General features: G+C 38.6%; 1 protein-coding gene across 4 annotated transcripts in view; it reads left to right on the top strand.

Moving 5' to 3' along the window:
- LOC132401981 (mesoderm induction early response protein 1-like) overlaps window positions 1-14,568 on the top strand; it is a 47,009-nt gene extending 32,441 nt beyond the window's left edge. For 2 of the 4 annotated variants that reach the window (XM_059984378.1, XM_059984375.1), the window contains exons 10-13: window positions 230-324; window positions 4,607-4,734; window positions 5,684-5,823; window positions 13,522-14,568. In XM_059984378.1, the coding sequence (XP_059840361.1) occupies window positions 230-324; window positions 4,607-4,734; window positions 5,684-5,823; window positions 13,522-13,898 (740 nt within the window). In that variant the 3' untranslated portion in view covers window positions 13,899-14,568. Of the gene's footprint in view, window positions 1-229; window positions 325-4,606; window positions 4,735-5,683; window positions 5,824-12,624; window positions 12,900-13,521 lie in introns of all 4 variants that reach the window. The other 2 variants (XR_009514769.1, XM_059984377.1) reach the window with 2 other exon arrangements.
- The last annotated feature ends 1,210 nt before the right edge of the window (window positions 14,569-15,778 follow it).

The raw sequence follows: 15,778 nt of genomic DNA, 5'->3' as shown, positions 1-15,778 counted from the left end.
ACGTAAGGACGTGTTCCCATATGCTAAAACTTTAAAAACAAAATTGAATGGAATGACTTTGATTAAAAATTAGACCTTTGGCTGTGATCTTTGTTTACTTACAGTCAGCCAAGTAGTATACTCAGCACATAATACGTAGTGCAATTGGATATAGAAGAAATGTGCTTAATACTTGTGAATCATGTTGTAATTGGCACTTTTAAGTTAATGAGATTTTCATTTGTTGTAGAAGAACTCTCTATTTGGAGTGAAGAAGAATGTAGGAATTTTGAACAAGGTCTCAAGGCATATGGGAAAGATTTCCATTTGATCCAGGCCAACAAGGTAAAATCTTGTGGATCTAAGCTTGCAATCTTGACTTTTTGATATAAATGTTGCTAATTGAACAATACCAATAATTCTAAATATGAAACTAAAGTTTGGAGTGCCAATCAGCAAAAACGCACATTTTCCTGCCTCATCTACTACTCATGGTGCAGGCAGATGTATATGTACAGTTGATATTTAATTGCTTACCCTGTGTTCAGGGAGAATAAATACTGACATTGACTGATGCATATGCATCCTATAGATGAATAAATTTTGAAAAATTATCATGCAGTGATCATGTAAATTTTCTAGTATTACCAAAAAAATTAGATATTTTTTGTGTGTGTTTTATTAAAACTGCCCCTAAAGGTTCAATTTCACATTTGAAAACCTTTTCTGTAATATTGAACCATATTGTGCCGGAGTTGGGCAACTTAGTATGCTCATTCACCACATTCATTATGCACTTTGCCCAGAGGCCGAGTGCAAAATGAGTTGACCCTTTATGCCAGGGATGCTCTTGAAAGTTTGTGCAGCTCCCCACATAGAGCATTCCTTTTAGCAAGTGCTGCTAATACCTGTCACGTACGCAGTGACCGGGCAGAAATGGAATCCACGTTGGAGTCTGGTATTACTGTAACTAATAGTGCTTATTAGTAAACTAAGTAATACAGTACTATAAAAATGCAAATATATGAAACAGGTTAGCAATGATATATACAGAAGCGTGGAAATAGGAATCAAAACCAAGCTCTTTCAAAGTCTAGGGGTAAATGGATAGTCTTATGATGGTGAAGAGTTCAGTTCAGTTTAGGTCGAGGTAGTTCTGGTGTAACGTTGGAGAGAGAGAGAGAGGTGATGCCATTGCCATCGAACTTTCTGTTATCTTCCTGTCCTGTTCTGGTCACCGACTGTGACCCCGTATGACCGTTCTTCAGTGGTAGACCTGTCACCCAGGCAAGGGTGGACACACAAACAAGTCTCCACCGGTCGCACCTTCACACACTGTGAGCCACTGATTGATTCCCCGAATTGATCCTCCAAACCCCCACCTTCACGTGGGTGCACAACACTCTTTCAGTGTCCCATGGTGTGCCTGCTTGTGTCTTTGCAGACCTGACTTTTATCTCCCCTTGCAGGGCACCAGCCGTCCATCACCTGGGCCCGTCTTGCTGTCTCAGCAAGAATCCTCACAAGCAGGCAAAGAAAGTGTCCTTGGAACAAACGTAAACAGCCAAAGCCATAATATTAAATCATGTCTGTGTGTGTGTGTGTGTGTCTCTGTCTCTCTCACTCTCTCTCTCACACTCTCTCTCTCACTCTCTCTCACACTCTCTCTCTCTCTCTCTCTCTCTCTCTCTCACACTCTGTCTCTCACACTCTCTCTCTCTCTCACACTCTCTCTCTCACACACAAACACCACAGGGAGTCAACTCTGGACCCCATCTCAGCTTGGTTTGCTCATCACATACCTTATACACATAATCTTAGCACCTGTCAAAAGTCTTCTGCACAATTTTCAATTAGTAAAGTCAGATAATCACTTTCCAATTGGAAAATGCCAGTGGCTTGGCACTTGGCTAGATAGCGCCCTTGAAGTGACTGGGGCTCCGTTTCTTGTGGTCCATTCATAGTGACTGCAGCCTTTTCGGCTTATCAATGCTCTTCTGCTGGGCTCAATGATGAATCCATTGGCTCAGCCACAAGATCTGCTAGAGCTCAGAGAGTGTATAAGGCGCAATTCTCTTTAAAAACACTAGATAGACAAGTAAAATATTGGCCCCATTTGTTACAGAAAATAAGTGTTTTTGCAGTATAATAAAGCAATGTTCTTGCCTTTCAATTTCACATATCCATCAAAAGTTTACTATTTGTAATGTCTTATTTACCTTAGTAATAACAATAAATTATATTTTTCATAACAGATGATTATTTTAATAAGAATATTTATTTATTACCTGCTAATATTATAATGCACACTCAACATCCAGCATTACCTTTCTTGAATATTCCCAGGCATCAGGCCAGAGGTCACCACCACTAGGAGGGCGGTATTTTGAAGAAATTTCACTACTTAGAGGGAGGAAAGTAGTTAGAGCTTCCAGGATTTCAAAAGATTTGAAATCCACCAAGTTCTGTGTTTGTAGCATTGTGAAGAATGACTTTAATATTTCTGACATAAAAACTCAGCATGTCAAATGGCTGATACCATCAAGAGATTCTGTCTGAGCTTATAATAATGGAGATATTTTTAAAACAACCTTCCTGAAATAATTTACTTCCAATATTGGTTTTGAAGTCATATTCTAGTGAACACTTAGAATTTGATGGGTGCTGCTTCAAATCAGAAGCATAGTGTGTGTGGCCCTCCGTTGGTCGAGGTTGACCAAGATGTTGCATCTTAGCTATGTGCGTCATTGGTGCAGCACCATCTGTGGCTGATGAGACCATTGTGAGAATGGCAGTCTTGCAGAGGTCACATCTATAGGTGGTCTCAGCTCTTGGAGATGTAATGTTCCTTTCTATGAGCCAGTTTATCATCTGCCACTTTCAGGAATTTTTCCTCACCTGACTTAAGGTTTTGGGTAAATTCTCCTTCTGGTGCAATCCGCTACAAGTTCTTCCCAGGACTCAATGTTGATGTCCAGTGTCGTTATGTCCTGCTTGCAAACATCACTGCAGCACAGTTGTGGTAGCGGCAGCCAATGGTTCTCTTGCCTGAAGCCTACCATGGAAGATACCTTTTGGGATGCGACAGACATGACCCAGCCAGCGCTGCCTGAGCAGGGTGTACATACTAGGGAGGCTGGCATGAGAGAACCTTAGCATTGGATGCTCTGTCTCGCTAGGATATGCAGAAGATGGGACAAAGGCACCTTTAATGGAAGGTTTGAGCCTTCTCTCTTGCTTAACATAATTTGTCCAGTTCTCAGTACTGCACAGCAGTTTGCAGATGATAGAAGCGTTGTACATTTGTTTTTTAGGTCTTCTTCACAAAGGTAACTAAGGCTGTGCTGTAGGTGGTGTTCCGCAGAAGTTTTTGTTAGAAGCATGCTGCCGAGGAAGGAGTACCTGACATGATCAAGTCCAGCTAGTACCAGTGTCTGGAGTGAGGGTGTCTCCAGGAAGCCTTGTGTTGAAACTTGGTCTGGAAGTCAGTTGGTGATTCATAGATTATGATAGTTGCAGAATTCCAGCAATCGCTGCCCTCTCCTGTTCATTTTGCCTATACCAAAGTGATCTAAGCATAGTCCAGAAGGCCATAAGTCATGATCTTCACCCGCTCTAGCATTGAAGTCACCCAGGAGAACAAGATGTTCCTTGCTGGGGGTGGGGGGTATTCTTGACAGTGGCTGTAATGTTCTCATAAAATTCATCCTTTGCCTCAGATGTGGAGCGCAGCATGGGAGCATATACACTTGACAAGATTAACTGGACCTCCGCTGGTGTTGAGAAGTGTAAAAGGTCACTCAGATCCATCGCTGCCTGGTTCCACCCTCTTTAACCATGTGCTCCTCACTGCAACGCCTGTTTCTTGCTCTCTGGGCTTGTCAGGACCCTTCCTTTGCCAGAAAAAGCTGTAGTTTTTTCCTTAGTCTGTCCAAGTCAGCTAAAATGGCTGTGTCCACGTGAAGTCTTTTGAGTTCTTCGTTTATTACAGCTGTCTTCCTGACATCACTAATGTCTTGGAAGTTATCAGTGAGGCCAATCATCATTGTCTGAACATTCTGATATCCCAGTTTTAGAACTTGTCTCTACTGTTACCTGGTGCAGTGTTTTCAGTCTGCAGATTGGATGACAGTCCCCATGCACCCAATGAGAAAAGTTAGACAGCGGTGGGACAGCACCTTTTTGATTCGGGGCTGCCCAGTTTATGCTGCGTGGTAGCTGCCCAGTGAGATCCAAGAATCTCCTAGAAGAGCTGCCACCCATGGCTGATAAGCCCCATCTGCCCAAAGCAACTGGTTTTAAGATGCCATTAACCCATGTATGCCCCTTCTCCTATCAGTAGAAACAGTTCCCTGAGCTTAATAGCTAAACCACACGTGAAGGCCAGGAGCTGGACTGGTCAGCTATTTGAGACACGCATGCCATTAGAAGCATTTAGTCTGAATTGTTAATCATTGGAATAGCCCAACAGCATATTATTTGGGATGAAACTTGATTGGCTAGGCAAATTAGCATTCAGGTTTCACGAGATTGATTAACTTCTTTAAAATTGGGGTTATGTTTGTACTTAATTTTTTGCATTGTTTAAAGTGCTTTGTTACTAATCTGTTTCTATTAACATGCACAGGTGAGAACACGGTCAGTAGGGGATTGTGTAGCATTTTATTACATGTGGAAGAAGTCTGAGCGTTATGATTTTTTTGCACAACAGACTAGGTTTGGAAAAAAGAAATACAATCTTCATCCAGGAGTTACGTAAGTATTTTTGAAATATTAGTTCCATGATATACAAGTCCAGTTTATTTTCTAATACTGCATTAGAAAATGTGTTGGTTGTTTTTCACATCCCATTATTGTTCCATTCCACCATATTAAAAATCTTTAACTTTTTTTTGCATGTATACATTGAGGAACCTACTTGTAGCTAATTTAACCAAAGCGATGTTTTGCTCCTGATTTCCCTGTAAAATTGTCAACTTTTGCATTGCCATATCAAAGTGGAAACATGACATTTTGAGTATATCTAGTTGCATATATGAACACAAATAACTTCATCCAAAGATATGCTAATACTTTTAAAAATGGACCTAATCTTCCTAGAGAAGCCTCCCACATATTATCATCTTCCCCTCTGCCTCTGGGAGTTAGTTTGGCTGAATTTCAGTGGCTTATTTGAATTTGGATGCAGCTCTTTTATTTGGGTAATCTGCTAGTAAAGGAGCGATACTGAAACCAGACCCTTTCTAACAGTGACAAAAGACTTAATTTTATAGAAGAAAATAAAGGAGAATAAGCCTTTTTATATCAGCAAGTGATCGGGAGCAGAAATTTTAATCTATCAATACTTTGGGGTGTATTTTTGATTTTTTTTAGTGTGATAGTTCCTCACTGCTTGTAGAATGTGTTCTGATCATATCAAACTACTGCTAGCAATTTAAGTGTAAGCACTTCTTTTAACTTTAAACTGAGCATTTTTAAACACTCAAAAAGTTGGTACTTTGAGTTTGATCATGTATTCATATTAAATATATTAAGATATTAAGATATCTTAATATATAAGATATTAAAGAATATCAAATTAATTATGATAAGTTCTGTTCGGTAGAGGGGAAGAGAAACTAAATGTCTTTGTGTACTGAACCCAGTTTGCAGTTGAAATGAGTGGCCAGACACTTGTGTAATAGCCTTCTGAAATTGGTTTCAGGGATTATATGGACCGACTCCTGGATGAAACTGAGAGTACAGCTTCCAGCTGTGCACCTTCCCCGCCTCCAACCACCTCAACCAGCAGCAGCAGCCAGACAGAAAGGGAAGATAATGCTACAATAGGAAGTAATATAAACGGTGAGATCTGTACATTTGATATTCTGCTATCATTAGGCATATTGCACCTGCAACATCCATCGTGTGCATACCCTGCACTATTAAAATTCAAAATAAATTAGTGTTTGCCTTATTTTAATTACCCATAATTCATGTACAGTGTATTTTCAGCAGGAATGCCATATAGAAGTGAATGCCTAATGTTTTTGATTGAACTTGCATCTTAATTTAGTTTAGTTTGTCTCAAGCTGCATTGATCACATCTGGCCCCCTTTTGTTTTCCCAATGCGATGTTTACAATTATCCTTGGAGTTATTCGCTTTAACTATTTAACTCGTAACTAATTCGGAACGGTTGCCAACTTTTTTTTGAGCTTGATGTTTTGTTTTAATCTGAAATTCCATTTAGTGACTTGTTTCTAATCACAATCGCTACAAGATATAAAGATTTGACTGTACCAATACTTTCCACTATGACTTAAGAACGGATATAGCTTCCACCTCTTAAAATTACAAGATTGGTTAAGGAGCAATATTGGTGTTATAACAAGTTACCAAAATTTTGATATTCATATGTGAAAAGTTAATACCATGTTTATTTAGAACACTGCTTTTTACTGGTTGCTATCATAATATGAAAATTTAGCTCACCAAGTTTGCTCTGATGGTTTTGTCTTTGAGCTCAATCGATCCCATTATCCTGCATGCTTCCCATCATCGCCTTTCAAGCAACTAGAATTATTATATAGTATGTAATTCTGTTTGTGCATAGCTTTTGATTTGTGGTCTCATGTTGTTATCTTGCCAGTTGGTTATGAGTAATCATCATTATTATTCTGGCAAACATTTATCAAACTGCTTAGTATCACTTCATACCTGTGGAATAGGGATGCTGAAGATACTTTGATCATGTTTTGGCTTCCTTTAGTGTGCTCTCATGCAAAGTTTATTCTTGGTTTTGTTGACTTTTAGTTGTCTTCTTTACTAATTTGGACCAAGAGGCTCATCACTGTATCCCTGAATTTTGTCAGCACAGCAGGGAAGTGCAAGGTTTAGGATTGAGCACCGGGAGTGTGGTCCTGTGTTTGACAGCACATTTTGGGAAATTTGAGCAAGTTGTAAATGTTGCTTTGTTTGATATTAACTTGAATTTTTGATACTCTAACACATGCACCTATTTATATTCCCTTCCTGTTTCAAAAACTGTAAGATTATAGTCAACTAAATATTTCAAGCTGACTTGTATTTAATAACATTCTTTGGTTCATGTTTGGCAAATTCAAATCAGGATTAAAGGCTTTCTCTGCTGAATAATTTCTACTAATTGGATACGCATGGCCTATCAATAATGCCAAAACCACTGTTTAAATTTATTGGAGATGTGCTTGAAGTTAGATCTATGGGAAGAAGGCAGCTGAATGAGATTTGCTGGATTTTACTTGCACAGAGTTGGCAAGGATTCAATGGGCAAATCTTCTTGTTTGGTGCTGTGCTAGATACCATTCTATTTTGCAACAAAACATAGATGTAATCGTAAGGTAGTTAGAACTTGTTTGCTTTAATGTCCAACATAATCTTGTCATTTTTTGACTATTTCTTTGCTAGAATATCTTAATCCAGTTGGAGAGTACTTCTAGGCCTTTTCAGCAAACTGACTCAGCCTCAATCTGCTTAAATACAGATTATTATTCTGTGTAATTGTAAACAAAAATGTAGGTGAAAAGATGGCTTGCTGAGTGAATGTGTTTGCCTAAAAGTATTACTGCCTTCTATATCAAAAGTTCTTCTGGGTCGCTGAGCGTTAAGATTGCAGTTTATTTTGGATATAAATTCTGGGGCTTTGTTTTATCAGGAAAGTAATCTAAAACATTGAACAGGACATGAAACTTGAACCATGAGTTATAATTTTGAATGGAAACACATGTTCTCAAATCAGCAAAATACTGATTTTATTTCCAAGCTTTTAAGTCAGATGGGTAAATGCAGAAATAGAAGGCTAAATTGCATCTGTTTTGATACAGGGAGTCTAGTATGGTAGTTGAACTCAAAAGTTTTAATTAACATATAATATTGATGCCAAGGTTAAGTGGCAGACAGGACTAGTAACTCAATATCCCTAGGTATATAATTTCAGGCAGATGAGGAAGAGGAGGAGGCATTGCATCGTCAGTCAAAATATAGAACAGAACAGCACATTACAGACCCTTTAGCCCACAATGTGCTGACCTTTTAACCTTCTGTAAGATCATTCTAACACTTCCCTGCCACATAGCCCCCCATTTTTTTGTTAATTCATGTGCCTATTCTAAGAGTCTCTTAATGTCCCTAATGTCTTCCCCTGGCAGCATGTTCTATGTACATACCACTCTTGTGTTTTTAACAAAAAAACAATTGTGACATTTCCCTCCTCTCTCCCCACCCCCTACCAATCACTTTAAAATTATGCCACCTTGTGTTCGCTATTTCCACGCTGGGAAAAAAATCTCTGGCTCTCTCACTCTATCTTATCATGTACATCTCTAATAAGCCACCTCTCATCCCCCTTGGCTTCAAAGAGACTAGACCTTGCTTCTTCAGCCTATTCTCATAAGGCATGTTCTTAATCCAGAAAGCATTTTAGTAAATCTCTACAACACACACAAAATGTCACTGAGTACTTGTTTGTAGTCTTCTGCTGTAGCCATTGACTTCCAGGTTCAACGTGTTGTACGTTCAGAGATGTTCGTCTGCACATTGCTGCTGTATTTATTTATGTTATTCAGAGATACAGCGTGAAATAAGCCCTTCCAGCCCTTCAACGCATGCCACCCAGCAATGCACAATTTAACCCTAGCCTAATCATAGAACCTTTACAATGACTAATTAACCTACTAACCGATACATCTTTGGATCGTGGAAGGAAACTGAAGCACCTAAAGAAAACCCTCATATTCCACAGGGAGGATGTACAAGCTCCTTACAGAGGCGCCAGGATTGAACTCCAAACTCTCAACACCTCGAGCTGCAATAGCACTGCACCAACAAGGCATTTTCACCCACAGAGCTGCTGCGCACTGGATTTTTTTCTTTGTTTTTTGCACCATTCTCTAAACACTAAAGCAGGAGTTCCCAACCTGGGGTCCAAAGACTCTTTGCTTAATGGTATTGGTCCCTGTTCTAAAGGCTGTTCCTAGAGGCTCTTAGGTGTTAAAATCCAAGGAGATGAGCGGTTTCTGAGATACTGAAACTGCCATGTCTGGCACCAACAATCATTCCATAGTTAAAGTCACTGAGATCACATTTCTTCCCTATGCTGATGTTTGGTTTGATCAACAACTGAACCCCTTGACCATGTTTGCATACTTTTGTGCATTGAGTTGCTGCCCCGTGATTGGCTCTTCAGATATTTGAATAAACGAGGTGTATTAATAAAGTGGCCATTGAATGTATGATAGCATTCACATGCTTACCTATTATAATTGTGTTTCCTTCACAACATAAATACAATTGTGGATTGTTACCATGTGCTTGAGAGTATAAAACTGATTGTGACCAATCACAGCCTGTTTAATTATAAATTTCAATTAGTGCAATAAAAAAGATTTTTGTACATTTCATTTTTCATAAAGTTAAATAAATAAAATCTTGTTAATTTATGATTTAGGGAAAACAGAAGGGACAAACCAACATTATCTGTTTAAAGTACACTTTTACCTAGGAAGTACTGTATTTCTAATGAAGCTAATAATTATACATAACAACACACAAACTGCTGGAGGAACTCAGGAGACCAGGCAGCATCTGTTGAGATGAATAAGCATTCGAAATTTCAGGCTGAAACCAAAATTATACGTTTGGTGGTAGGATCCCGTTGAAGATGGCGGAGGTTCCAGAGAATGATGTTGGAACAATCTTTACCTCATCCCTCCCAACCAATCTCCCTCTGGCACATACCCCTGCAAGAAACGGAAGTGCTACACATGCCCATTCACCTCTTCCCTTCCTTTCATTCAGAGCCTTGGGGTTGTCTGCTGTTTCCTGTGCTCCCGATTCAGGTTCCTCTGCATTGGTGGGACCTGATGTAAATTGGGGTACTGCTTTTTCAAGCACCGCTACTTCATCCACCAAAAGTGGAATTCCCCAGTGACCAACCATCTTAATTCCTATCGCCATTTCCATTCTGACATGTTGGTTCACAGCCTCCTTTTACCACGATGAGGCCACTCTCAAGGTGGAGGAGCAGCACCTCGTATTCCATCTAGGTAGCTTCCAACATGATGTCATGAATATTGATTTCTCCTGATAATTTTTTTCCTTCCCTTTCCTATTCCCCACTCTGGCCTCTTACCTCTTCCCGCCTTTGGTGCCCTTTGATCTTCCATGGTCCACTCTCCTCTATCAGATTTCTTCTCCAGTCCTTTACCTTTCCCACCCTCCTGACTTTACCTATCACCTTCTAGTTAACCCTCCTTCCCCTCCACCCACCTTTTTATTCTGGCATCTTCCCTCCTCCTTTTCAGTCCTGAAGAAGGTCTTGGCCCAAAACGTCAACTTTTTATTCATTTCCATAGATGTTGCCTGACCTGCTGATTTCTTCCAGCATTTTGTATGTGTTGCTCTGGATTTTCAGCATCTGCAGAACCTTGTGTTTATGACTCCCTTCATGTAGTCAAACTTCAAAGTTCAAAAGTTCAAATAAAATGTATTATCAGAGTGCATACATGTCACCACATACAACCCTGAGAATCTTTTACTGTGGGCGTGCTTAGAACAATAACTGTAAATATCAGGAACTATAAACAAACTGCAAGTGCATTTATAAGTAGCAGTAAATAGTGAGCACGAACTAATAATATAAGAGTACTTAAATGAGTGTAGCTAGCCCCTTTTTTCAAACGCCTTTGGGTTTGTGAACCTGTTCTTGAACCTAGTGGTGCAAGTCCTGTGGCACCTGTACATTCTACCTGATTGGCAGCAGTGAGAAAAGAGTGTAGCCTTGATGGTGGGGATTTTTGATGATGGATGCTGCTTGAAGAACTTAGATGAAATCTCTTCATTTATCTAAACTTTAAAATTCCACTCTTGAGTCTACATAGTCTCTCCTCAAATAGCAGAAATACAGTATTTCCTCCCATGAGCTAAATCATTGACATTTTAGTGTAATACTTAATCCGTGACTCTGGTAATATATCTACAAATTTTGTGTGTCTTCTTCCCTGAAGCTAGACTCAAAGTAACAGTTCAAATCCTATCATTTCCTCTTTGAAAATTCTGCTGTCTCTGTAAGGTCTTATAATTGCCCTCAAAAGTTTTTTACATTTTATGTTTCTGCAAAAAAGGTCTTGTGTGTTTCTCACACTTGTGTTTCTCCCCAGACTAACTCGTATTCTACCTTGCCTTTCTTTTCAGTTTGTTGGTGGTTCCCTGCTGACTTCTAAAACACACCCAATTTTCCTGTAATTTCTACAAGTTTTATAATACCTTTAGATTTAATATTACCTTTGATTTTGTTGGTCATCTGTTTTTGAATCACTTTTTCCTTTGAGTTCTTGTGTCTTAAAATCTCTTTTTGCAACTTGTACATTCTTTATTTAAATGTTAACTATTGCTTATACACCATTGTGCCTTTCAACTTATTTCATTTCTTGATAGTCCTTTGAATAGATTCCTTTCAAACTCAATATAAAATTCTAAATGTATGCTCCTCTAAGAATGCTTGACAATGAAGTTATTGATTATTAATGTTCCCAATGCAGTAAATGAGATTTGTGACAGTATTCTGGATTCTTCAATATTTTAATCAAGCTGAACATCTTGAATTCATTCCAAGCATTTATCTTCTACATTACAGCAAATCTGATTTTCCAATTTATATATAGGTTAAGTTTCCTATGATTACTGTATTACCCTTGTTGCACTGTAATTTCCTGATTTATGACATGCAATCTATACAACACCTCAGTTGCCCATAAATAACACCTACTAATGTCAGTGCCCTTTGCTAGTTCTTCATTTGACACAAATTGATTGTAATTGGACATCTCTCTCCTTTGCCTCTCTTTCCTAAATGTTAGCTGCCCCTGGAATGTTTGGTTTCCAAGTTGTTCACCCTACAGCCAGACGTTATTTCTATAACGCCATGAGATTGCTGTTGTTTATTTTCTGTTTCTGCCATTACTTACTGAGAATGCTGTACGCATTCTGATAGAGATTTACTCTTTTTTTCATTTTCAATGTTATTCTCTACTTGAATCCTCTTTGCCCTTATTTCACTTTCTGCATCTTCTGCTTACCATTAGTTATGCCTTTAGTTAAGACCCTCTCAAATAATATTAAACTTTACTCAATTCCCCTCTTCTCCCCTCCCCCCTCCCATCAATCTCCTGCAAGGATATTGATCCCAGCTTTGCTGAGGTGCAATCTGTCAGATTTGTATAGATCCAACCTGCACCAGAAACTATTCCAATTCTCAAGAAATCTAAAGACCTCCTTTCAGCACCATCTCTCCAGCCACACATTCATTTCCTTTACCTTCCTATTTCTGTACTTATTGGCATGTTGCATAGCAAAAAATTTTAACATCACTACCTTTTTGGGGTCCTGTTTGTTAACTTTCCTACCTCTATAAACTCTTCTTGCAGGACTTTAACTTTATTTCTGCCTTCAACTTTGGTACCAATATCACAACCTCTGGCTTTTCGCTCTCCAGTTTCAGGATGCTCTGCAGCTGTTCAGTAACTCCCTTGACCCTTGTACCAGGGAAACAAAATCCTGGCATTGAAAAAAAAAATCGTGTTTCCCTTTTCCCTTCCCTACCCAACTGCTCCTCTTCTTTCTCTGACAGGTACCATTCTGCAGGCTTCTGCTGTGATTGATGTCGCTGTGCATTTTGAGGGGAATTCCTGGTCACAGTGTGCAGTATCATCAGTTGTAGTAGAAATATAACCAAGTAGAAACTGGGAACGGCAGTGATTTGGTCGAAATATGCTATGTTCATGTTAAAAATGGACAGACGAGGAGGGGAAATGTGCCAGGTTGGATCTCCTCAGCATCTTCAACGTAGTAAGAAATCACAAGAGACTCTACAGGAACCTTATTAACCAAGACACTCATATTAAGGTAGGTTGTAAGGAGTGTCTTAAGGATTGAGAGAGGGGCTTAGGAGTAATTTTGAATAACCTAGGGCACTACCAATCATGGAGAAATAAAAATCAGACATAAACAAAAGATCAGAATGGGGAGATTACAGAAATCACACTGTAGATTTTAGAGCTAACGGAGATTTCAGAGTTGGACGGTGAAGGTCACAGAAGGATTGAAGCATTGCTAGACAAGATTCAAGTTAGGGTTTGCAATGCAGTTGTCAATGAATTCAAGTTACAGATGGTGGATGATATCTGTCCGCCAAAAAGTTTGGAAGAATCAAATGTAGAGATTTGGATGAGTGTTTCAGGAGCAGTTGTGATTGATTATTTACATCAGTATTGCATAGAACCCCCGTGATGTGAATGGTCCAGTTCAGTTTCATGCTCCTCATCACCTTCATATAACCCTCCAGAACATCCAACCTTCAAGCTGGATATGCATCACAATTTTGTCCTGTCTAATCTTGTTTTTTTCCTATTTTTAAAAATTACACATGGTGGTAAATTTAAAGTAAGAACATTTGTTTTCTATCTGTAAAGTACCTGCAGATAATAGAATGAAGAAAGAACTGAATTTTATTTTGTCTGTGATTCAGGAGTGAATGCTAATGGTTCAGCTGAGACGTCAGATCAGTGGCATGATTATGGTGAAGTCAAGGAACTAAACTACAATGGGCCTGTCAGTAATTCCACAATTTCAGGACCTGCAAAAATGAGCACAAATGGCTGTGAGAAAGATGATGGATTCTGTGATCTCAGCCTGGTAAATGCGCAGAATGAGAATGATGAGTTTGAATCAAATTGTGAAATACCAGCTAAGAGTCTGAAAACAGAAGATGACTCTGAAATTGAGAAGAACAATGCAGATATATCAGAAGCAAACTTGCATGTGAAATCTGATGTTTCTGAGAATTTGATTCTGTCTGATTCCAGACACCAAATGCCTGTTGAATTGGATGCTCAACAAATCTAGAAAAAATGTATTTACATGCTTTTTGTCATCTTGGGGAAGGAAAAACCTGGTTTAATAATTGGGTTGGTTTGTATAAATTCAGTCATTGACATCAGTGATGTCCTTTTTATATATATATATATCTATATATGTTAATATATATATGTAAAAATTCTTATTATGTGGGGTCAAAATACATTCTGTATTTTTGCCATATTTCTACATAGAATTTCAAAGGATTTTTTGAATAAATACTTGTTCCTCGCATTCATTTGTGTAAAATTTGTACAGTTTATCGTGGAAGGGGAAAAATAATAAATATACCAAGAGTCTAATTATGTTTGATTCATTCCATTTTGGTACAACTTTTTTAAATTATTAAAATGATGGAATGTTTAAAATATTTAAAAGGTAGTGGTTTTACACTGTCTGGAGTTGTTGTTGGGGTCATAGTTTTTACAAGTCAAATTCATTGAAGCTTTTTGTATGCTATTGTATTACTGCAGCAAAATTTTCAGCTTGAATATAAAATATTGTCCCTCAGTATTGCTGAGTCACAGTCCTGATTATATGCTGCATTTTATTGATATTTTTGATACGACGGCTACAACATGTTGAAATGCATGTTACAAAATAAAATTGTGCAAAAACCCAATTGTGATATTTTTCAATAAAAAAATGAATCTCTTAAGTTTCAGTTATCCTCTAAGATTCCTGTTACTCACAAGGTTATTCTGTGCTAATGTGTGTGTGTGTAATTAGACTTGGAGGCATGTCAAAGGTGAGGGGTGAATGTAAGAAGCTTCGAGGTAGAACCACAGCGCTTACAGATATAGTCTCTTCTGAGGTATTCTGCAGGGTTATTCCTGAAGAGCAATATTCCAAAGTGCATAATATAAATTTTAAATCTGCATTTGACAAGCTGAAGTGTAATAAACTCAGGAACTGGGGATAGACTTCTGGAGTTTAGTGTTACAGGAGGAGATGTAACAGATGCACTTCCAACACAGGTAAATGTGTGTACGTTTTGATAGAATAGAGTATAAGTTAAATAGTACATCAATGTGAGAAAACTCAGGTTATTTGTATACAAATATTTGGAAAATGGCAAGATCAAGTCCACAACGTTTTTAAGCGGAAGAGTAAGCAGGCAGAAATTATGCATACTGGTACCAATAACATGGCTAGGAGAAGGGATGAGGTCCTGAAGAGCTCAGAAAGAATCTAAAAAGTACAACCTCAAAGTTAGTAAAGTGCCATGTGTGAGTGAGGGTAAGAATAAAATGATATAGCAGATGAAAATGTTGCCAAAGCATTGTGACAGAGTTTCAGATTTGTGGATTTTTGGGGAAGGTATAACCTGTACAAAGGGGCAGGTTAAACCTGAATTTGAGAGGAATTAATGTCGCAGGCAGGCTTGCTTGAGCAGTTAGGAAGGGTTGCTTGGCAGGGGGATGGGTACCAGAGAGGTAGGTCAGATGATGGAGCAGATAGTGTTAAAGATAGATGGAATGTGTAGAGAGAGTGCAGTGGGTAGGGCATAAATGCAGCCATTTGGATGGGTTGAAACCAGTTTAATGCAAGAAATATCAGAAATAGGGGTGATGGACTTAAAGCATAGAAGTACATGGAGCTACAACATTTGGTAGTTATAAAGTGGGAAATGTTGCCGGATGTTCCAGGTTTTAGAAGCTTCGAAGGATAGGGAAAGAGGTGGGGAGTGTTAATCAGAATAGAATTACAACTGCAGTATATCAGTGTGGGTGGAAGTTAGAAACAGGAAGGGAGCAATCATATTGGGTGTGTTCTATAGATCACAATAGTAACAGGGACACTGATGAGCAGATCAGTAAGCAGATTTTGGAAAGGTGTAAAAATAAGTGTTGTCATAGCTGACTTCA

Source organism: Hypanus sabinus, chromosome 11 (assembly GCF_030144855.1).
Source record: "Hypanus sabinus isolate sHypSab1 chromosome 11, sHypSab1.hap1, whole genome shotgun sequence".
Classification (NCBI taxonomy): domain Eukaryota; kingdom Metazoa; phylum Chordata; class Chondrichthyes; order Myliobatiformes; family Dasyatidae; genus Hypanus; species Hypanus sabinus.
The sequence above is the reverse complement of the archived record's forward strand: the minus strand, read 5'-3'. Positions and strand labels throughout refer to the sequence as shown.